Source organism: Lissotriton vulgaris, chromosome 1_1 (genome assembly GCF_964263255.1).
Source record: "Lissotriton vulgaris chromosome 1_1, aLisVul1.2, whole genome shotgun sequence".
Classification (NCBI taxonomy): Eukaryota; Metazoa; Chordata; class Amphibia; order Caudata; family Salamandridae; genus Lissotriton; species Lissotriton vulgaris.
Window position 1 is genome coordinate 1,307,048,755 of NC_141685.1, and position 24,868 is coordinate 1,307,073,622.

General features: G+C 43.2%; 1 protein-coding gene across 1 annotated transcript in view; it reads right to left on the reverse strand.

Moving 5' to 3' along the window:
• The window catches only part of SOAT2 (sterol O-acyltransferase 2), a 461,869-nt gene that overhangs the window by 79,243 nt on the left and 357,758 nt on the right, over positions 1-24,868 (reverse strand). The window contains exon 10 of the mRNA XM_086965618.1: positions 11,171-11,300. Within this exon, the coding sequence (XP_086821744.1) occupies positions 11,171-11,300 (130 nt within the window). The remainder of the gene's footprint in view (positions 1-11,170; positions 11,301-24,868) is intronic.

Consider the following 24,868-nt stretch of genomic DNA (forward strand, 5'->3'; position numbering starts at 1 on the left):
GGTGACATGTGTGCAAACATGCCCTGTGGCACGTTTTAAGTTGGGAAATTAATTCCTCTTCAATCCTGAGGTCCCCTGTGGGCCAACTAGCCCACCAGGTACCTCCAGTATGCACCAGGGAGCTGCGTTGTAGAGAGGTGTTCAGAGACCACGCCCCCTTTTTACAACACTCTGCAACGCAGCTCTGTGGCACTTACTAGAGTTACCTGTTGGGCTAGTTGGCCCCTAGGGGACCTCTGGATTGAAGAGGAATTAACTCCCCAACTTAAAACGCACCACAGGGCATGTTTACACACATATCACCTCAAGCCCCACCCCCTACCTTCACCACTGTGCAAACACGCTCCGTAGCACATTCTAAGTGGGGGGATTAGGTCCCCTTGCATACTGGGGGTCCCTAGGGGCCAACTAGCCCACCAGGAACCTCCAGTATGCGCCATGGGGTTGCATTGCAGAGATGTGTAAAAAGGGGCGTGGCCTCATTACACCTCTCTGCAATGCAGCCCCCTGGCATGTTTCCAGAGTGGGAACTAAATCCCTTTGAATACTGGGAGTCCCTGGGGGCCAACTAGCCCACCACAAACCTCCATTATGCGCCAGGGGGCTGCGTTGCGGAGAGGTGTAAGAAGGGGCATGGCCTCATTACACCTCTCTGTAACGCAGCCCCCTGGCGCGTTTCCAGAGGGGGAACTAAATCCCCTTGAATACTGGGGGTCCCTGGGGGTCAACTAGCCCACCAGGAACCTCCAGTATGCGCCAGGGGGCTGCGTTGCAGAGAGGTGTAATGAGGCCACGCGCCTTTTTACACCTTTCTGCAACGCAGCCTCCTGGCGCATACTGGAGGTTCCTGGTGGGCTACTTGGCCCCCAGGGACCCCCAGTATTCAAGGGGAATTACTTCCCCCTCTGCAAACTCGCCAGGGGGCGCGTTTGCAGAGTGGTGCAGGGAGGGGGCGTGGCCTCCTCCCTGATCCCGTTTTTTTCTATTTTTTTGTTTTTAAGAAGGGGGGCTGTGTAGCCCCCCTTCTTTTTCTTTTTTTTTGGGCCCTGGGGACCCCATCTCCCAGGGCCTGACCCCAAAACATTAATATTATTTTTTTAACTGGAAGGGGGCCGCGTGGACCCCCTCCCGTGGCTAATCCAGGCCCCGCGGACCCCATCCCCCGGGGCATGCCACCTTTTAAAAAAAATTTGAAGAAGGGGGGCTGCATAGCCGCCTTCCTCATGCCACTTAAGGCCCCGGGGACCCCATCCTCCGGGACCGGCCTACATCCTTTTTAAAAAAAATGTAAATGTTATTTTTTGGGGAGGGGGCTGCGTGGCCCCCTCCCTGGCCACTTCTTGCCCCAGACACCCCATCCCCCCGGCGCTGGCCCTCTCCTTTGGGGACCGTGGGGGTGTCCCCAAGCCCCCCACGATCCCTGCCGGCTCCCCGCATCCTGCGGGACCCGGCATTGCTTTTCTGCTTGGGGAGCAGCTAACATGCTGCTCCCCATGCAGAAAAGCAATCAGCTTTGGTTTTTGGAAGAGAGAGCAGGTTTCCTGCTCTCTCTTTCAAAAACCAAAGCAGTTTGCTACCATAGCAAACAGCAGTGTCCTGGGGTGGGCACCCCGGGACACTGCAGGAGCCCGCCCTGGTGGGTGGCGGTCCCCAGGGCCATCACAGGCTCCAGGAGGGGGGCCGCGTGGCCCCCCTCCCATCATTTGTGAAGCCCCAGGGGGTGGTGGTCCCCGGGGCTGGAGTTCAATAACGGACCCCCCAATTTAAATATGTAGTGCCCCAGGGAGGTGGCGGTCCTCGGGGCGTGTCGGGGGCTTGAGCCCCCCACACAGGGTTTTTTAAAATGTTATTTTGAAAAGAAGCCCCGGGGGTGGCGGTCCCTCGGGCTGCGGGGGGCCGTGAGCCCCTGATCATTATACACTTAAGCCCCTAGGGGTGGCGGTCCCCGGGGCTGCGGGGGGGCGTGTGCCCCCGCTATAATACAAACTTTGCCACGGGGTGGCGGTCCCCGGGGTAGTGTGGGGGAGACCCTTTATTTATACAAAGCCCCCGGGATTTGGCCCCCGAGGGCTAATTTACATGAAAGCGCGAAAGCCGCGCTTCATTTTTTTTTTTATCGGCAGGTTACGCGTACCATACGCATATCCCGCGATTAAAAAAAAAGACACTTTTTTGGGCCTTTGGGGTCCTTATGGGACCCCCTAAGCAGCCCTAGGGAGTCAGGGTGTTTCTACCCTGCCCCCATTTCGTGTTTTTCACGTTACTTTTTCTGTTTTCTTGTGCCTCGGTTCTACCGAGGCACAAGATGGCTGCCAACACTTCCTGGTTTGGAGTATTGACAGCCAATTAGCATAAAGCTCTTGCTCGGGAAGATACGCGTACGATACTTCGTCTATAGATATATCTATGATTTTACTTTTGATTTTCTCAGGAACTACTGAACGGATTTACGCCAGCGTAATCTGCAAACCAAACTCTACCTTTTTGCCAAATTTTGGTGTAATTCCGTTCAGCAGTTCAGGCTGTAGCCGTGTCTGAAGGTCCCTATGGAAAATTGCTTGGGGAAAACATGTTTTGGGACCCCCCTTTTTTGTCAGCCCCCACTTGATAAATCACCCCGAAACTTTCAGGATAGCAGCGGAACGGAGCGCCCCATCTACTTGGAGAATTTCTCGAAGATTCGCCAACTGGCGCCAAAGTTATTCCAAGTAGAATGTTGCGGATTTCCTTTGGAAACTAGGTCCTAACTAAAACTACCTATTGGCGACCGCCAGTATGCAATATCTACATATATCTATAGACAGATATATATATAGTTACATATTACCCAGTGGCAGTTGCCACTGGGTAGTTATAGTTAGGTCAGCGTTTCCATAGGAAATGCATTTTTTGTGTTGCTAATAACTTTGGCCCGCTACACGAATCTTCATAAAACTTTCCAAAAGGGTTCTATTTTTTTGACTAATCTGTGCAAGGAACGTTTTAAGGGTATCTTTTAAGCAGGGTCCAAGAAAAAAACACAAAATCCTCATGTATTTACCATAGACTTCTCCAAGAAGTGCTACGGCAAATACTGCTGAACGGAATTGCACCACATTTGGCAGGAAGCTAGATCTTGGTCAGTCAAATGTGCTTCTTGTGATTTGGTGTGAATCTGTTCAGTAGTTTTTTAAAAAGTAAGGTTTAAAAATGTTTGGATATCTGGAAGGTTGGGTCAGCGAGATTCCCTCGAGAATCTTGCTGGACCTTCAATTTGAAAAAAGAGCACTCTGATTGGCCCAGGTAGTTTTTTTCCCTTGGGCCATCTCGCTTATTTAATTAAGGGGAGGGGTCACGCATCAGCCATCCCCAAACCATTATATGCCCTGGGGTGCTCATCACCTGGAGCCACATTCCATAAGGGGAGGGGGCCCCTCTCCCTGAGCCTCACTTGCTGTGTCCCGGGGTGCCCTCCCTGCCTGCACCGCCTGCTAGGAGCAGACTTGAGATCTAGTTTCCTGCCCGCACTGATAGAGGCAGGGAAGCAGATCAACAGATTGCTCCAATCTGGAGGGAGCAGCATAAATAGCTGATGAAGTCTCTGGAAAGGAAACCACATGGCCCCTTCCACTGTCTTATGATATCTGGCCCTGGGAAATGGGGTCCCCAGGGCCTACTAAGGCTCGGGGAGTAGGGCTGCATGTCCCCCTCCCCATAGATTTTGGTTCCAGAGATAGGGTCCTGTCAAGACTATCAGTGAGCTGTTACCATGAACTTGCACAGGAACAGAAGATGCTAGTTTCCAACTCCCTCCCAAGGATGCTCCAGAGTCCGATTAAGATCTAGACTCTAAAAGACCCCAAAGGGGGAAGGGGGAGTAGATAAAATAACAAACAACAGAAGAGACTGGTTCTGGAACTGTTCTTTCAACTTCTCTTGACTTTCGTCCGTCCCGCAGACTGAAACTTCGAGAAGTCCTTATAACACTAAAGAGAGATATTAATGTACTTCCTACTCTACTCTAAAACTAGTCTAAATACCAATCCTAGCTCTACTACATACCTAATTCTCCAGATATTAAGCTACTCTTCTTCCTTCTTTTCTTGTCTTTTGTAACAGTACTCAGGAAGTTTAATCTGTCAAGCAATAATATAATTACTATGTTTCCTATCCAATTTTACTATAAATAATCTAATGTAACTCTAGTACCTTACCTATCTTCCTGTAGATACTGTTTTAACTCTTCTCATTATATTCTTCTTCGTGGAAAATACTGAGTAACTATTTATATCCTTATCTGTACAAGCTTTTCTACTAATTGAAACTTAACTTCTCTCTACTTCTTTCTTTACAGCATTCGAGAATATACAACAAGATAAGTTTCTTTTCTTAACAATTCAACCTTATAAAGTGTTTTCTTTTCTTAGTTTTATAGTCTTGTTATTTATTTCAAATAGAAACGTGCAACCACTCATCTTCTCTCCTCTTTCTCTGTTGCTGAGTGCAGGTCACTGAGAACAGCGGTTAATGGGTTAACCAACAAGAAGCCTGTCAGTAATTGCAGCAAGGAGGAGCGTCTTGTGAAGGAACGCCTCCACACGCCCCTTACTTCGGATGTCTGCCACTGGAGACTGCACGGCGAGGCAAGGGAGCAAACTCCTGATGAGGATTCCACGGGTACTTAAACCGGGAGAAAACCTGACATGATTTTTGGCAGGGAACAGGAATTTCTACGAAGCGTTAACTCTAAGATGCCACCTCTAGAATTTCTCTGGCGAAGTGTGCATTTGTTATTGAGTGCGCGCTTCATCTTAGATTCAGGCACCTGTGAGGAAATAAACTAGACCGTTAATGTATCTTTTGAGTCGGCGGCCATCTTGGGATTCCGATCGCAACATAGCATTTTCCAATGGTTACTCATAGGGTGGTTTCTCCTTTTAATCCAGTTTCTTTTAGTTCTTAATGCACACACTGTGTGTGCTGGTTGACCCAGAGGTCTGATAGGTCCCCTGGGCCCAAGAAGGTTTGGGAGGGGGGGGGGGCTGCACGCCCCCTCACCTTTTTTTTGTTTTTGGCACTTGGGGATGTAGTCCCCAAGTCCTATTAAAGCTCATGGAGGTGGGCTGCATGCCCTCCGCCTTTTTTTTTTTTTAAATTTTTGAAAACCTTTATTTCTAAATAAGGTGCACACAGCTATTCAGCCGAACATCCCGGAGGCACGGCAGCAGGATTAGAGACCAGAACTGTTGCAGCACACACGATTTTTGCACAGGATGAGTGAGGTTAATTTTAAATTTTACAACAGGATATTTACCGTTAGAAGGAATGAATTTCAATATAATAACAAAAAGAGCAGAAAACGAGAAAGGAAGGAGGGATCAGTCACAGAATCTAGATCATATATCTATCGGTATCTTTAAGGGGGGACAATCAGTATACGCGTGCAATCAAACACTAAGCACACCCGGCCATCGCCCGTACATGGAGAGGCATAATGAGGAACACTTATAGGCGAAACCCACGGTCCAACGTCAAGAATTCAAAATCAGGTAATGCACTGCACCGATCCCAGAACCCAGAAAGAAGGAAAAAGAACAGAGAGTCCAGTTAAACTAATGAAGAAAAGAAGGCCATAGAAACAAAAAACGGAAAAACAATAATACCCCATCCCCCCCCCCCTCCCTGCACCCCTGCAAATGGCTACGGCCTACCCCCTAGCAGCGTGCCTATCGCCCAGCATCCAAAAACCCGAAATATAGCAAGAAAAGGGAAATATATAAAGATAGAAAAAGGAAAAAGTAAGAAAAGGAAAAAAGACGGAGGAGGAGAAAAATCACATTTGCCCTCGGTCCCCTTACCCCCCCCTGCGACGCACAGCCTCAGTCCTAAGTCTAGCAATTATAGAAGCAAGTTATTGAAAATAAAGCCCGGGGAAGGCGTCCAACACCGCCCCACCACCCGTAAGCAACAAAATGGCGGATCCCCCGAACTTCACGCACCCCCAAAGTCGAGATCCAGAGCAGTCTAACCCTTGACCCCTCCGAATGTTCACAATGAGTTCAGCCAACTGCACCAGAACGTATCCCGGAAAAATCAAAGTTCCCGCCAGTCTGTGGACCTGCATAAGGAGTCCGATCAAGCACCTCAGTCCGTCATGATCCGCCGCCGCCATGACACTTGCCGTTTTCCAGCCAAAGTACGACCATGTCGATCTCAAACTCAGGGCAAAGTCAAAACAATCGAGTAATGTTCGCAGCATCCGCCGGGTCGTATTAGCCGTAGGCTCAAGAGAAGAGAAGACTACAAACACGTCAGTGGATGGATGCGCCGATAATGGCGGGCGTCTCTCTGAGACAACAGGTCCACTAGCACATAGTGTTCCAGGCGATAATTGCGAGGCTTCGACATGAAGGGAGTCTCGTTTCATAAGTACCGGGGATAGCGTAGACAAAACAGCCAGCTCCGGGGCACCAGGCAGGTCAGGGTCCCTGCACGATCGGGCAGTTTCGGTGACATCCGCGATCGTCTTCTGGAGGGTAGAGGCAATGAAGGATCGCAGCTCTCTAATGGCGGCCATCACGGTCCTCAAAGACGGCTCTACATTACCCCGCACCGCCTCCACACTGTCAGCTCCAGACATTTGAATGCCCTTCGGAGCACCCGATTCCCCCGGGGACCGAAGTGTGGGTCGGTCAGGCGGGGATTGGAGGCGCACTTCCGAACAGTGACGGGGCCTCTTGGGCGGGGGCACCAGCCCGGCGATGGGGCCAGCCGCCGGGAAGGGGACCCCCGACCTCTCAGCCATCTTCAGGATACGTACACCTCCGCAGTGTGTACAGGACCGCAGGCACCTCACCAATATAGGGTTAGGAAACACTCCAGGTTAATCATCCGGACCGCGTCTGGGGCACCCAACCGCCGCTGCTTCCCCGTGACCCGGCTGGGTCAGTAATCGAGGTCCCGGCTTACAGGCAATTCTGGGCCAAGATCTTTCACACGGCACAACTCCGCCAATCCGGGTGGGAAAGTTCTCGGGACCACACCGCCAGTGTCAGCAGAGATTACCCCGCACGGGGGTGAGGCGCGAAAGCAGGATACATGTCAGGATCTTCAAGCGACAGGCGGAGGTCGACGGAGCCGAGAACTTATGCAGCCATCTTCGTTCGTCGCTAGGCTCCTCCTTCGCCCCCCGCCTTTTTAATTTTATTTGGCCTCATGGATAGGGTCCCTAGAGCCCTTTAAGGGTTGGGGTGAGGGCCACACATCTCCCCTGCCTTTTTTATTGAAACAGGCCCCAGGAGTTGGGGTCCTTGGGACAATTAAGGATAAGGGAGGGGGTTGCACACCCAAATCCCTTTATTATATAATTGATTTGGCCCCAGAGCATGGTGTGGGGTTGGAGCCTGCTGAGGGTTTGGGCACAGGGCCTGATGGCAGTCCATGACCCTTGGGCCAACCCCCTGCTGCACATGGCCAAAGGCTGTGTGGAGCATGCGGTTGACTGTTTGTGGGGAGTTGGATGCAGGTCCTGGCTGCAGCACAGGCCTTGCAGCTAACTCCACGCCATGCATGATCACAGGCGTAGGGATGTCGTCCTCGGGGTGGCTACCTCCGGTGAGTTGGAGGCAGGGCCTGTCATAGAGCAGATTATGAGTGATGTAATATGTGTGGTCATAAGCAGTGCATGGCCAGGGCCAAGTTATAATTAGGTCTGCAAACTATAACAAGGGAATTTCTGTGTTGTTTGTAGTTCAAAACAATAATGTTGTCATTAACATATTGTCATGACTCTGGTAGGGCGCAAGAGCAAACACCAACTTTATTAGATATGAATCCGGTTGCATGGTTGTGTTGGGTGTGAATAACATGGACTACATCACCCAGAATACCCATGGAGGAGGGGCTCGTAATTGGAATCCGGTTGCCAGGGTTTAAATACCTCCGAACTCGAACTGTCCAGTGCTTGACTATTCAAGTCGGAGGACAGAGTGAAGCTGCCCTGGTTATTGTCAGCGCTGAGATTTTGATTTAGAGCAGAGTGGAATCCTTGTTTCCTGTTTAAATGCTCGGACGAGCAAATTCACCTTTCCTCGTTCCTGAGCTGGAGCGCGTCGATGGGAACAGGAAAGGATACATTTGTTGCTACATGGAATCCTTCTTTCCTGTTTAAACGCTCGGAAGAGCAAATTCATCTAACCTCGTTCCCGTGCTGGAGCACGTCGATGGGAACAGGAAAGGATACATTTGTTGCAACTTAGAATCCTTTGTTATTTTTGTCTACTGTTTGTTTTTGTTTTGGCATTGTCTTGTATAGCACAGGAGCGCTTTGTGATATACTTTATTTTTATTATGAAACATTTATCATTGGGAACAATTCTGCGTTTCTTAAGCAACCTAGCGCAGGAGCGCTAGTTATCTGGAGTTTACCTGACAGGCATCACTCAGATAAGTACATTGCTTATACTTACTTTTACATGAGTTTAACACCTTGGCTGCTTGAGATATTCCTCTCCTGTGCTGGGCCCTGATAGAAATGGGTGTGGTCATGACGAGCTCAGCTCGTCATGAGCACACGAGCACTGTGCCTCATGACGAGCTGAGCTCGTCATGAGCACCGAAGGGGTTAATGATATCTTGGTTTCCTGGCCAGTTGCCAGACTATGCTAAGAAACGTATGTGAAAGGACAGTTTCTTTTTGTTTGCTCGACTTGTTTCCCACAATTCTGGATGACCATTATATGTGGAGTGAATGCGGCAGTGTAGAACGTAAGTGCATGCACATTCACCCTACGGTAGAATTACATACTGTTCACTTGGCACACTGGTATCACCCTCTCTCCCCCTCTTGTTTTACTGCAGGTCTCACAAGGCTAAACATTCTGGTTAGAGAGGCTAGAGTTGGAGCACATCCAACACATCCTACTAGAGAAGTCCTCTGACGTGTAATCAACACTGCAACGTCTTCTTTTGATTTTGTTTCTTTTGTTCCTTTTTTCCCTTTCCCCTAACTGGTGTTTCTTGCTTGAGTATTATATTGACACACTCTTGGGCGATACCACAAGAAGGGGGAAAGGGTTATATATCAGCGTACATCACCCCCGCTGTGCAGTGGATCCCAGGTTAGTGGTTTTTCGATCTGTACTCTGACACATATTCACCTAACTATAACTTTACTTTAACCTATGCTTTTTTCAGTGAATATATATAAATATATAATATATAACATATATATATATATATGTATGTATATGTATATATGTACAATATATATATTTCAGAGTGGTGGTACCCACTCTATAGCTGTACTTAAGAGCTAGAAATTCCTCTGATCTTTGAGTGGTAACAACTTTGCTCCCATTTTATGAATCTCCACAAAGCTTTGCAGACCTAATCCTTATTCTACATTGAGTGAATATGCAAACTGTTGTGGTGATTAGTTAAGGCGGTGCAAAGAAAAAAGGAGGTCCCAAAACACGTTTTTCAACCAATGCATTTTCCCTAGACGTTTTACTGCGGCGTAGCAACAAAATGGCTAAAAGGATTTACAAGTAATGTGGCAAGAATATAGATTATGGGGTGGAAAGGGTCACTTTTGTAATTTAATGTAAATTGGTTCAGTAGTTTTAAAGTTATAAGGGACAACAATTTAGTGATATATTAGCCTGCAGTATACCATGGTAATTGTGTAGTATATTGCTGTAAATGGCAATGACAAAGCACAATGGGGGTCATTACAATGATTGCAAGACCGCCACGACAGCTTGTCGGTGGCGTTCTCACTGTCATCGGAAGGCCATTCCCCGGTTACCACAATATGGTGGCTGGAGGTTCCATAGCAGTTGGAAACTCTGACCGCCACACATCTGATGGGCTCCTTAAGCCCACCGGTAAGGTGGAGGCCTCCCAATCCCTGCATTGGTGGCAGTGTCTACCAGGCACCGTCGTAGGGATTAGGATGTCCCTCCCCTTTCCATGGTGGTTCACCCGGATGGACATTGGGGGCCCATAGCGGGCCCCCCGTCACTCCTGGTATATTTCTTTGGGTGTTGGGAAGCACCTATGGTGCCTCCTACATATCCTTGTACCAAATGACAGGCACCGCATGGTGCCTGTCACGTAGTACGGGGATTTATAAAACATCCCTGTTTGACACTGCAGCAGGAACTACAGCCAGCAGCACCCGCTGCAATGTAAAAGGTGGCAAATGCGACTGCCACGGTGGCGGTTGCATCATAATTTGGCCTGTGGGACTGCCACCTTGTAGGTGGGTGGTCCTAAATACGATACGATTGCGGACGGACTGAAGTCCGTCTGCCATCGTAATGACCCCCAATATTATTAGGTAATTACAGCTCTTACAAAATAAAAATAGAGCCTTTTTGCTTAGACCACACTTTGTGTTTGTTCTCTATTCAAGGGGAAATGTAGCTTGATAATGTCTGTAGAATGTATAGAAACAATTGAAGCACTTTAAAAAAGTGTGTAGAGTTAGGGAAAAGTATTTCTAATTGTCTTATATGTTTTAAAAAAAGTTTATGGAGTACTGCAGTACATCCTCTAAACTTTCTATGAAGTACCTCTGTATTAATATTAAATTAACATACATTAGAAATCCTAAGGTTATAGTTACAACTTACAGTTATAATTTGGGCCCCAGTCAAAATGTACTATAGCTCTTGCAGTGTGGTCAACTCACTCGCCACATTATATTAACTATAACTTGGCCCTCTATCATGCACACTGTTCTCATAAATTATGCCATTTGAGATATCATGAGTCTTTGTATAAATGCTATCATTTAGCATGCTAGAATTATGTACTATAAAAGGGTATAAGCTAGTGAGTTGAATACACTGTAAGGAGGTGAGTGAGTTATAGTATGTTTCAACTGGGCCACAAATTAGAACTTTAAGTTATAAATATAACTTTAAAAGTTAGTTGGTGTATGTCAGGGATTTGAATAGAGGGGCCATGAACGAACCATGAGTGGACTATATCACTACTCTTTTTAACTGCTGGAGAAAGATGTTTGGTCCAGTTGATCAGCAGTGCAAGGTTTGCAAGAAAAGATATTACAGAGAAGCATACAAACTGTAAGAAGAAAAGTTTCCACAAGTGCTTCTGTTTTGTAACAACAAAGCAAAATGCCAGAATTACAAGAAACATTGCTCTGTTTTATTAGTGCCCTTACCTGGCAGTGTTGCGTGAAAGATGGAGAGCACCAGGGTCTTAGTACTGAAGGGTTGTTTGCTCATGTTCGTGAAGACAGGAATACAGAGAGTCACCAAGACAAAATATCCATAAAACAGGCATCCTAAAAACTATAAAAGTAGATGGAAAATCAAGTAGCTGTGTCACAGTTCAATTCAAGCAAATGTTGAATATCCAATGATATTAGCATTCACCATATGCTCTAACTTACCAAAACAAATCTAAATTTTGATTCTTAAAATCAGGTTTTTACTATGTTCTATTAAACTACACAACTTTGATGGGGGTTTGTGCAAACTACCCATCTCTTGACAAGTGAAGAAATACCTCCAACCTTTTTCTCATGAGTCGCCCTCCCTTAGACTCATATTGGACTCTGTTGTCTAGCAAGTTCAATAACTTTATGTCACTATACTCCAGAGTAATGTGAACGTTTCTATCATATTCCTCCATCACTAGTACATTTGCCTCTATCTTTTGCCAACATGGGGTTGCTGGTTCAAATGCAGCACCAATGTGGCAACTCTTTTGTGCCATGCCAGGCTTGGTAGCATACAGTTCTATCTGTGTATAAACTCACAATACACGGGGAGCACAGGACAGGTGCTGTATCAGAATGTGCAACCTGAGTGCACATGCAGCTTTTTTAGCATGAAGAAAGTTGGCTCAATTAAATGGAGGAATCAAAGACTTTACTTCTGAACACCTGCTGGTCGATCACAATGTGCTCTGTATGAATGGGAATCATACAGTAAACATATGGAAATGTGGTATGCAGTTTGCAAGTAGCCCAAATGTATCTGAGTTAGCTGGTTATTCTCTTCACTTTAGAACGTTCTCTCACCCTAAATTGAATGCAGATCTCTTAAACATGGATGCACTTCCGAAAACCTATGAGATATCAAGTTCAGCTGCCTGTAGTACTCTCTAAAAGTGGTGTACGCCAAGGAAAACAAATCCCATTGCAATAGATAGAAGTGACTCAAAATGTATTTCAATTTACAAGCTGTGTATATACACTTGGAAAAAAACTATGAAGTAGCTTCTGGCCCCCACTCTGTTTTTCCTATTCATTAATGGTTTTTTAAATTTTCTCTTGAGTTGCACCATTGATGCCCCCAGGTTGGCTGGAGAACTAATTCTGGCCTTATTTTTTGCAGATGATACCCTGCTAATGTCAAAGACGGATCTGGGTCTCGAAACTGTAAGACCAAGTTAATGGTGTACAACCCACATAAAAAATTCAGATAGAAGATATCTAGAGGTGGAAGCTAACTAGAAAGAGTGTGAAAGAGTGATTACCTGTGGATAAGGATACCAGACTTACATTTTTGGCTGGAACACCTACTAAAAAGCAATGTTATCCTAAAACCTAAAGGAATTCTCATATCCAAATTCTTGAGGCTATCCTCGTATCAGCCTATATTGCCAGCAATTGAGATATAGAGAGCGCAAGCAGTCAGTGGAGCTATAAATGGATCCGAACTGTGGAGTAATTGCGATGTTGCTTGATTAGAGGGAGCTGCTTCTTGTTTAGAGAAAGATGGAAATGCCTTCATAAGGAAAGTGCCATCTATGGCATACAGGACCCCTATGCTTCCCGAAGTCTTGATTTAGAGATAGAATCTATATCTGCCCATGTGAAGTTGAGGACATTTTTATATTGGGTTTGGTGTGGACTAATAAAAATATAAGACCTTTCATGGAGGGATTGCATGAAGTGGTACAAAGGCAAAATACGAGCAAAATACCACAGCTGTCCTATGTTATAAAAAACTTACAGAGTTGGCTTGCTGAATTATTCATTTGTTGTTTCTCTGACAGCTCTCATAGAGCCAAAGCATGATCTGTCATTATAAAAAGACATTTGTCTTTATCTTCTGTCTAAACTATACGTAGTTTTCTCTTTCATTGAGGGGTGGGTGCTTTATTGAAATGTTTTATGTATTATTTTTTTACGTTGGCAAATAAAAAAAAAATAATAATAATAAAAAAAAAACGAAAACAAAGAAAAATAAAAATAATAAAAAAAAAAAAAGATTTTGGTAGTGTATTAGGGCCAAACAACCCTGACCGTGTTCCCTGGGTCGGCTGACCTATACATTTCTCATTTCTCCAGTCCAAATGAGATTCTAAATTTGAAGATTATTTAGGTCAGACAGAACCCCCACCCCCCATCCATAGCGCAATTGCTTTACATAAAGTTTAGACTCTGGACTTTGCCAATTGCCTCCTTCACCTCTAAGTGGCAAGCTCTGGATGAATGCAGCAAAGAATGTCCAACCTGTATGCTTTGCGAGGGGACTGAGAGTCATCTTTTATTTTTTGGGAAATTCTATACCAGGCCCAGTTCAAAATGCTTAAAACCATTGTGTAAGGTATAAGGTATACACCAATATCAAACTGCATTGAGTGTATGTAAAATAAACACTAACTTGATCATAGTATTTGCAGTTTCCAAATGTTTAAATACCTCTTGGTGACAAGAAGTTAAGACATCATGCTGAGGTGATATGACATAGCTGCTTATTGTATTTGTGAGGGGAAAGACAATCAATTTGTAGTTGATTTTATATATTTGTATAAAATGTGTTTTAAACTTTTAACTTACATTGTTTTTAACTGTTTCTAATGAATTGGTGATGAATCATTATATCTGATCTGCCTCAATAAAGAAAAAGAAACAATTTGTGTACTCATTCTACAGTGCCTTTCCTGAAATCATTTCCCCAGAGAGTGCCTGTCTATTCACATGCTTAATTTCCCTTCATTGCTACAATCTAGTTTATTTTCCAATGAAAATACAGCTTCCTTAGAACTCAACAATAAGGGGCAGATTCCGATCTGGGTCGGAAATCACTCCGACCGAGCCGGATTCGGGGTGTTTTCCGACCGATCCGGACTCCTGTATGCTGTCGGACTCGTTTCGGTTGGACTCCGTTTGAAGTTAATGTGAGCCGGTCCTACAACACGTACATGGGCTCCCATTGACTGAATGGGTACGTTCCGGACAAGTGTGACCCCTACAGTGGGTACGCGTCAATGCCATCTGCACCGTACATACCTGTGTTGGGGAGACTCATGGGTCTCCCACTGTGTCTGAGCCATAAGGCTGCGGGTAACAGGGGGTCCGATGCGGACCCCCAAAGTCCAGCTCCGGGAGCTATTGTGAGCCGAAAGCTCCGACTCGATCTGGCTTTCCGAATCGAGCATCGTACTGGCTCGGTTGGAATTCGCCTCCATTTCGCGCCACGGTTAGCTTACGGCCAGGTCGTGCGGAGCGGTTCAGACCCAGAAACGATTCAGACAGAGATTTCGCGCTTGTTCGCATCGTACTTGTGCATCGTACTTCCGACCCGTGTGCGAACCGGATAGAAATTCAGCCTCCAAATCGGACCCGCTAATCCCGAACACAATTCGGAGCCCTTCCGACCGAGATCAGAATCGGCCCCTTAGAGTTAAAATATTGATGCTGCTTTGTGAACCGATGTGAATGTTTTCAAAAATTAAGTTGCATTATAATTTATTATACTATCTTATACTAGAGTTATGTTATATCAGGACTTGAATATGGAACCTGTAACATGATACTGGAGATTTCTAGGGAGTAAAACAAAAACGTCTGTGTTGAAAACATGGTGTTCCAGTGACCTGCAGCTTGATCACCATTCTTTTTTTTTTAAATACATTTTATTAACTCCATAGATAAAACAATGGTGTACATCACAGTGGATTGATCACCATTCTAAGGTCGGGACATGTAATAACAAGATGTGAGCTTCACAAAGTACATTGTTTTTGATGAAATGTAAAACTATAGTTATTAAAGTCTGCATGTGATGAAGGCTTTTACATTGCCATATTAGGGACTCTGAGAACAAAAGACTTATTGTATGCAACCTCTCACACTTACTCTTAAACCCACAAGCTCTGGATTTTGTAGGATCACTGACATATTATTGATCCATCAAATATCAAAACACCAAAAGATGGAATATTAAAAATCGATAACAAAAATATCGACTTTGTATGCTTAACTATCAAACCAACGAATATCCAGAACACAAATATCATTGTTAGAAATATCAATTTTTACATATATGGAAAACAAAAATATCAGAAGCAAAAATATCGCTACCTTTAAATATAAGTAGAATATGCCAAAAATATTGATCCACACATATCAAGTACAATATTATCACCAAAATAATGAAATAATCAATAATAAAGAACCCTTTTCACATAAAACATTTACTTTTAATAAACCCCAAACACATTATACACATATTTAAATTAACTGAAAATGTTACATTAACAAAATATTTAACATTTATCCCCCAAAAATTATATATCTAAAATAAATACAATAACTCCCCCAACAATTAGTATTAACTACAAACATGGAAATACCAACCTAATATATATATATATATATATATATATATATATATATATATATATATATATATATATATATATATATATATATATATATATATATATATATATATATATATATATATATATATATATATATATATATATATATAAACATTTATGAACAAAAATATCAAACTACATACCATAGATATAACGTCAAAGTTTTATTAGAGTTCACTACAGAAGTATTCAACTGATAAAAAAAAATCAAACTATACTAAACCAACTAATAGAATTAAACTATAAACAACTTTAACCAATCAAATCAAACATACAATTAAATCAACAATAAAAATGGTACACTAATTTGAACAAGTAAATACTTCAAAAACTGCAAATGCTTCAAAATGAGAAAACCCTACCGTATTCTCTCAACAAACCATCAAAGAAGAAAAATATACATCTGATTAACTATATAACCAAGTAAGTAATACTTAAATTTAAACTAAAACATAAAATATATGTATTAGTTCCTCCGGTAAGCAAAAGATAAAAAACTACATTAAAATCAACATACGAGGAATGTCTAGAACAGGGCAGGCAAGTTAAGCCATATAACTCACTGACGGAAGATATCAAAGAGGTATGTAAGTATTGCATAACATTATTTAAACACAACCATCAGGATAATCTGGAGTGGTACACACTAATTAACTGAGTCTTTAACTCCATACCCTGTCAGTCAATTATTTCCCTTAAAAATATTGACAGACGTAAAACTGACGTGGGAAATTATTGAGTATTGACCAACAGGAACCTATTTGTCTCAAATGAGGCCCTGGCTTACGGTATTAACCGAATAATAATTACATTATACGTTGGCTTAGTGCCACCTTCCATACTGTCGGGGGCGACACACGTTATGCCCGCCTTAACATTCCCATCAAATATCGAGTTATTGCATAGACTGTTTACTGTTATTAAATTTCAATATCAAAATTTCCGCAGAGCTGATTTATGGTCTTGTAAGCTGGTAAAAAAAAAACAGGGCATGCTCAATGTTTTCGTTGGTGGCACCACAGCCTATTCACCACCTATCAGCACCCCTCTAGGTTTTAGGCCACAAGGCAGTAAAAGATTGAAGGAGCCGGGTTCCGTACAGGAATTGAAAATACAGAATTGAAGTACAAGCGCCTAGATAGGGTTAGCTCTATCACATCCAGGAGTCCTTAACTGAAAGGAAAGCATCTGTTAAGGTACCATGGCTCGCCTGAGAATTTAGAAAAGAATCTCTGTGTTTCTAATAGGCTGTTTAATGTAGGACTTGGGGATAAATTAAATGATAGTTTAAAATATATGCAAATATTTAACATATGCTAATAAAACATATGTTAAAAAAGTTTTGGAAATATATATGAAAAACTATTAATAAATATGAAAATTAGGAAGTGAAAATGTATAACATTCAAATATAAATTTTTTATGAGTTACCTGATTTTATTATTATTAAAAAATACTGAAAACATGTTTAATTTACTTATCTTTATATATTTTATCTTTTGTACTTGATGTATATATGATTCAAAATGTAAAACGTTAGAATAATATAACATTTGAAACAAATAATAGCAGAAACATATTTGACATGTCTTTATTATACAACATTTTGGGAAGATCTTGGGCACTTAAGGGGTAACCTGTACTATTCCCACTTCAATCTAACCATATTTGGGAAGGTTTTGGACACTAACGGGGTGACATTTACTATTCCCACTACAATTTAAACCAATTTGGGGAAAGTGTTGAACACTACAGGGATGACATTTACTATTCCTGCTCCAATCTAACCTTATTGGGGGAAGGTGTTCGACACTAAAGAAGTGACATTTGCTCTTTCCAATCCAATCTTAACCAATTTGGGGATGTGTTGGACACTAAAGAGTTGAAATTTACAATATTCACATCAAAATAAAACATCTTACATAACACATTAAGAAATAAAAATGTTACATAGACAATCAATACTCCTTATACTCACATATTTTTGTAATATAACATTTACTAGAATGTTATCTGAAAACACACTAATCTAAACTACAAATCTTATTTATGACCATTCATAAACTTTAAACAATAAATAAAACAAAAAATGTACAATCATACATTTGAAATAAATGTATATAAGCATCATATTTTAAAATAAATAATAACATGTAAATTGAAATTAAAATAAAACATTTACACAATTGTAAATATTTTTAAAATATACATTTTTCAACATAAAAACCTTTCTAAATATTCTAATGATTTAATAATAGTATGTTTTGAATATTTGATCATTAAAAAATGTAATAGCATTAACATATCTTTATTAACATCAAACTAAAATATTTAAAATATGTTTAAAAATTCGAAATTACTACTTTGCGGAGCTTTAAAATAATTGCGATACATTTTACATTATAAATATACTTTCTTTTATCTCTACCTTTATCCTCTAAAAACCCAATATCCTGCTACTACTAAAAAAAATCAACAATTACTTATATACATTATTACAACTAAAAATACAAACTCAACAATTTCATGAATAAAATAATGTTACTAAAATCACAAATTAAAAAAGCAAGCAATCAAACACTCTACAATACATTACATACTAATTAACATTTACAGACAATATTAAATACGATATTTTCAACATTGATATTTTTTGCAACAATATTAGAAACAACATTAAAAATTATATTTTCACCTCCGATATTCATGTCCATGATATTTTTGGTGTCCTGATGTTTTTTATGGACACAATATTTTTGTAATACAATATTATTTCTGAGCTATTTTGTCCCAACACCGCTTTTGCCTTTACCCCTCCTGTTTTTTTAATTTGGTTTTGTTGGCATTAGGACTCTGTGCACTTTACTACTGCTAACCAGTACTAAAGTGCTTGTGCTCTCGCCCTAAAAATGATAAAAATCGGCCTACACCTGATTACCACATTTTATTTACTCATAATTCCCTATCTTATGGTACTAGATGGTACACGAGGCCTGTCAATTAAATGCTACTAGTGGAATTGCAGCACTCATTGTGCCACCTACTGATGTAGCAATATAAAACTTGTCTCAGGTCGGCCGCATCAGTCTGTAGTACAGTTTTAAAATGCAATTTTGGCCTGGCAAAATAAACCTTTTGCAAAGCTTCAAACTTCCTTTTTTATACATAAATATCACATTTAAAGTAGGCTATATAGTCCCAATCGGTAGGGTTTTACTCGTCCTGGTGGTAACGAAGCTGCAAAATTTGTCTTTCACTACTGTAATGCCAATCTCTTCCATTAGATAACATCTGGTTACCTTATTACATTTAATAAGTGCTAACTTTTGATTTGGGAACAGGTAGAAGTGTCATGCTTTTTGATTCTTCTTTTGTTGTGTTTTCACTTTATTATCTTTATTACTGTTTGTGTGCTGCATAAATACTCTACACATTGCCTCTAAGTGAAGCCTGGCTGCTTTTGTTGTAAGCTACCAGAGGGTAAACACAGGTTAATTTAGTGACTTTTTGTGGTACACCCTAACAATGATTGTGGTTGTTGCCAGAGTGGAGCTTCCATCCCCCTCAACCAGTATCCCATTTCTTACATTGGTATTCAGCTGTGGCATCCAGTACTTGTGTTTGTGCAGTGCTACTGAGTGATTGTGCAAAATAAAAAATCCCAAAAATATTCTGACATCAAATTATCTCAAATCTCTTTAGTTTGTGATTTGACTATTTTTCCATTTTGCAAAAATAGGGCCTGATTCCGACTTTGACGGTCTTTGGACCACAGGCGCGGCAGATTCACTGCCAGCCGACTAGGCTGTCCAACAGTGTAATGACGATGTTGGTGATTCCACTGATGAAAGACCGCCACTCTTCCAGGATTTCTCTTCTTTTTTCGACGAGGGTCACAGGTGACAGTGGCTGATGGAGTGAATCCAGCCCTTGTTCTCGCTATCAAGATTACGATGTGCCTTACCGCAAGCTGACTGTGGCGGGAGGACCTGCAAACTCGACCTGGCGGAAACACAGGAAGTAAGGAAAAAAAGTTACCATGTCTCCTGTTTCCACTCCTCTTTCAATCACGGAGCCCATCATCCAGGTCCCACCTTTGCTGCAGACACCTGTCCATGAGGGAAATCCACACCGTCATCGCTAGAATCACATGTAAGTTTATTGTCCATCTGTCCACTGTTGCAATGGCTGTGAAATCGTGCTGTAGGAAAAGGTTAGTTTCCCACAGGTGTTACATCGCAGTACCATCACAACACAAGTTGTTATAACAACTTGCTGTAGGGGGTGCGCTGGACTTTGGAATAGTATAATTTACTATTCCAACTCCAGTGTGTGCAACAATAGGGAAGGTGTTGGAAAATTAAATTATACTATTCCTTAGTTTAGAGCACCCCCTACAGCAAGTCATTGTAACAACTTGCGTTGTAATGGCATGCATTGTAACACATGCGATGTGATGGCCACCATTTAAATACGAACATATGTATTTGCAATGTGACAAAAAACCTAAATATAAGTGAGATTCTTCGCACGAACGTCCCCCTCTGTCGGAAGACTGCTGCAACGAGACCGACAGCACAAACGTAACATCGCAATAGGTCAGGCAGAAGACCGCCAGCTCTTCTTGGGACCGCCGACGCGGCTGTACGCCAAACATAATTGGGCCACTAAGTCTTGCCTCACTCCATATTGAGAGTGAGTCCCAGCTACAGCCAGCCATGATTAAAATAGAGGAGGCTGCTGCACAAAGGGCCTGGAGTAGAAGAAAGTTTTGCTGGCACATGGGGTGAGCCTGAAGCAGTTGGACCTCAAAGCCAAGCAATTCACAGGGTCCAGCAATAATGGTTCAGTATCCAATGGAGGCACGATGGTCCCCAAGACCTGCTACCTAGCTATGTATTATGGGGTACATTGATTAAGGTTCTCAGCTATGAGTTCGGCCTCAGGATGACTGGTTCCCATTAGAGGATAGGGGCAGTCTCTGGAAACACATTCCTACAGTGGAGAGTGTTATAATGCATACGCTAGAGGTTAGGTACCAGATGAAGTATGGTCCCATTAAATCTATTCTTATTGCCTAGTGTGGGCTCATCCCATAAAATTACCTCTTGAGATTTAGGGACAGTCAGAAGCTGCCTAAATAGGCTTGGGTGGATTTCCTCGATTATTCCATTAAGGAATTAAGTGGGTGGGTGAGTGGCAGTCAAGTGAGTTATTTTAATGGGCTGTATGATTTGATTTTTATAAAACACATATTTATTTCTTGCTTTTCAGAGTGGCACCAGCACCTAATGGACAGCAAGCTCACTTCCCCTAGAGAGCTTGCCCAGGATGTGGACCTCTGGGCCAGCATCAGAGTGCCCAAAAAAGGTTCTGAGGGAATCACCAGAAGGGTGGACGGGTACTCACAAGAAAAAAGGGGGGGGGAGATAAAAAATAAAAGCAAAGAGTTCTCTAAAGGCCCTCAAAACAGTTCTCAGGGAAAGGATTCCTAGTCCCAATATGACCAAAAAAAGAATGGGTTCCCTGTTGCCAGGGAAGTATTCTCACAAATGCCATGAACACTACAGGTAAGGGCACATCAAATGGGATACCAAATTACCCAAGAGTGCACAGTCCCCCTCTGTTGGGTAGACACTGGGGTTGGCTAGTATAGCACCTATGGAAGAGGTTGTCCCAGTTAGCAATGAGGGGGTAGTGCAGAGGTTACCCTAGTGTCCCTGAGTGACAAGGCCTTGGTGCCAAAAGCCTGCATGCCTAACTATACTTCAAAGTATAAGTAGTGTGTAACCATCAATGGGCAGCAAGTGCAAGCTCTGAGACACAGGAACCAGTATGACTACTGTTGGGTGTCATCTGTTGTCCTCAGAGCAGGGAATTCCTAGTGCATTCCACCAGGTTATATTAGCAGACATCTGTGAGAGTCACTATCACTGGCTCTTGTTCGCTTTGAATGGGGGTGATCTCAGGTTCTTTGAGGGTGGCTGTGAGTCTAGTCCTGCCTGTGGGTTGACTGCTTGGTAATGAAATTGAGCACACCCTCAGGAAGGAGGTCAAGCTCTGGTCATACCTGGAGATGTTAGGGTTGCCCGAGGGACAATGTCTATAACACCCTGAGAAGGAAGTCAAGAGGACATGGAGCCTGGAAAAATGGCCCATGTTTCTGCCAAAAAGAGGAAGAACCGAGGGCTTTGAAAACCCACCCCTAAAACTCCCAGCGTCCGGAAGCAAGTTCATCCTGAGGGTGATGGCTCTGAGCCTATAGGGGAAGACATTGCTTCCCTGGGACAATTGTCTGAAGTGGCTGGTTGGCAAGCAGAGAGAGGGCAGACCAGAGAGAAATTCTGCAAAGTTCAGAAGGAGTACCCTACACTTGTGGCAGGCCAAGGCCCAGGCAGCTGGTGACATCTCTGAAGATGAGCTGATCTACTGGGAGAACGACCTCTGTATAGTAAGACTAAGGTTTCTGAACTTTGGGAAACCCGTGCATAGGTGGCTATAGTGTTACAGGGCCTTCATACTGGCTCATGATGTACCCCTGGCAGGACCTCTGGGGTAAGACGTAATTTTTGCCAGGTTTTCCATCAATTTTTACCTTTCCCCGGATGAGAGTGATCTCAGATGCATTCTGCAGGTCCTGTCCCACCTGTCCTGTCAAGCCAGTGGAAAGTCAGGGGGAAGTGAAAGGCTTACCAGGTTCCACTACCTGTTATTGGCTATCCCTTTGAAAGGATGGGCATTGACATTATTGGGCCCCTAGGCCCCAAGACTATTCTAGGCAACATGTTCATCCTGGTTTTGGAGGACCATGCCTAGGTACCCAGAGGTCAAACATCTGAGTACAGTGACTGCTCCTACTGTGGCCAGAGCGCTGATGAGGATTTTGACAGAGATGAATTCCCCAAAGAAGTGGTACACAACAGGGGCACCAGCTTCGTGTCAGCCTTCATGCAGTCCATTGGGATGAGTGTGGAGTAGCTAACAAGTTCTCCACATCTTAATACCTCCTGACCAATGGACTCCTAAAGCATGATTATGGGCATGTCAGAGCCCATTAAGCAGAAGTGGGACATCCTCTTGTCATGCCTTTTCACTGCTTACAGGGAGGTGCCACAGAAAAGAGTTGAATTCAGTCCCTTTAACTTCCTGTAAGGCCCCCTGTCAGAGGGCCTCCCAAACTTGTAAAGGAGGGGTGGGAGCAAGCTCACAAGAAATCCTCCCAAGATGTGGACAGCTATATGTTGGCTTTAAGGACTCAGATGAACCGCTTCTGAAAGCCTGGAAATCCTCGATTCCAACTTACGAAGCTTTGCCATGAACAGAAGGCCAGTCTAGTTCAGTTTCAGGCTGGTAATAAAGTGTGAGTGATGGAGCTAGTGGATCAGTGGGACTTACAGGAACGTTGGACCAAGCCCTATGATTTGAAGGAGCGCAAGGGTGGAGTCACCTACTTGGTAGACCTCAACACCACCAAGAACCTCTTAAGGGTCCTGCATGTCAGTTGCCTCAAATCCCACTATGAGAAGTACAAAGTTATCATGCTCCTAGTGACAGGTGATTGATTGGAGGAGGAGAATGAACCTCTCCTTGACCTCTCTTCCAAAGAGCAGGATGGGTCAGTGGAAGGTGTCAACCTCTCCCCTACCCTAACCCTAGAATAGCAGAGTCACTGTAGCCACTTGCTGAGGCAGTTTGCCCCCCTGTTCTCGCTCACCCCTGGGTTAACATATATGTGTATCTATGACATTGCTGCAGGGGACAGTATGCATGTGAAAAAAAAATCCACAGGCTATCTGATAAGGTGAGACTAACATCAAGGAGGAGGCAGTCTAGATCCTTTAACTAGGGGTAATTGAACCCTCCAACAGTTCTTTGTCCACCCCAGCAGTGCTAGTACCTAAGGCTGCCACACCTGGTGTTCCCCCAGAAGCCTGGTTCTGTGGGTATTATATGGGGCCCCATTCAGTCACCAATACTGATGCCCGCCTCACACTCTGAGCTGATGACCTCATAGATAAGTTGGGACCTGCCAAGTTACTAAGTACCTTTGATTTGACATCTGTGTACTGGCAGGTTGCCTTATGCTAGAGGTCAAGGAGACTTACAGCGCAGACACAACCAAGTTCTTCTGGCAGCCTTAGTGAAGCAACTTTTATTTACAGTGTCCCCACTGGCCCAAAGTTAATCATGCTTTGTTATCGTCATTACAGAGTGTGACCACGAGCCCCTCAACCCCTCCAGACCATGGGACAAAACTAAACCTCATATAAAGCATGTGATTTCGATGATCGTATAGTTTTTAAGTGTGGTATGTTTTTAAATTAACACTATAATCAGGATCTCCTTAGGAATCGATGACCATATGTTTTTTTACCGGCAAGGCACAATGGAATAGACGATAGTGGATGTAATTCACACATCACAGAGGAGCATTAGTGTGAACCAAATGAACCATGTTGAATACATCCCTGCCAGTTCCCTGGCAGGCGTTTGTTATTGTAATATTGTTCTGCTTTATTTCCCACAGATACTACGTACCAATGAGTCAAATGGTATGTATTAAACTAGTGCACACACAGTAGGTGTGGCACTTCATATTTCACTAACTATTTATTTACCTCACTTTTAGGTCACTTAGGAGTGGAACGCACAGGGCTGGTCCTTGTGTGGTCCTGAGGAAGAGCCTTAGGGAGGCTCAAAAGACGTTGACCAATACTAGAGACGTTTAACTCATTAAGGTTACACTGTCTTTCTCTATTAATCTTGCTTTTAAACATACCAACTAGGAGCTAGAATAAAATTACTTCGCCACTAGCCAGGTATTTTTAACATCTTTTTTCTTCCACTCCACAACATTGCTCAACACATTTTCTCACATAAGTGCTCCTATGTAATTCCGCAAGTCGCAGTACGCCTCAATCCGCAGCAGATTGAGCGGACCCCTATGATGAAGCATGTCACCAAGGGGAACCCCTGGTGAGTGAGGGGACTCAAGAAAGTAATCTTTCTTTCTTGCTTAAGCAGACTATCTAATTCGACTTGAGTAGAGGTCGCTCGTCACCCATAGCTAGGTTCCTATTCCGATATTCCGGTTTTTCTGTGTTCATTATTGTCTTTAGCTCAGCTGGGAGGACCCCCTGTTCCTCCTCCAGGAGATACTTCCCACATTGCAGCAGGCCGGCCTGACTAGCAACGCATCAAGTGCCAAATATGGACACCAGGTGGATGGGGGCAAGGT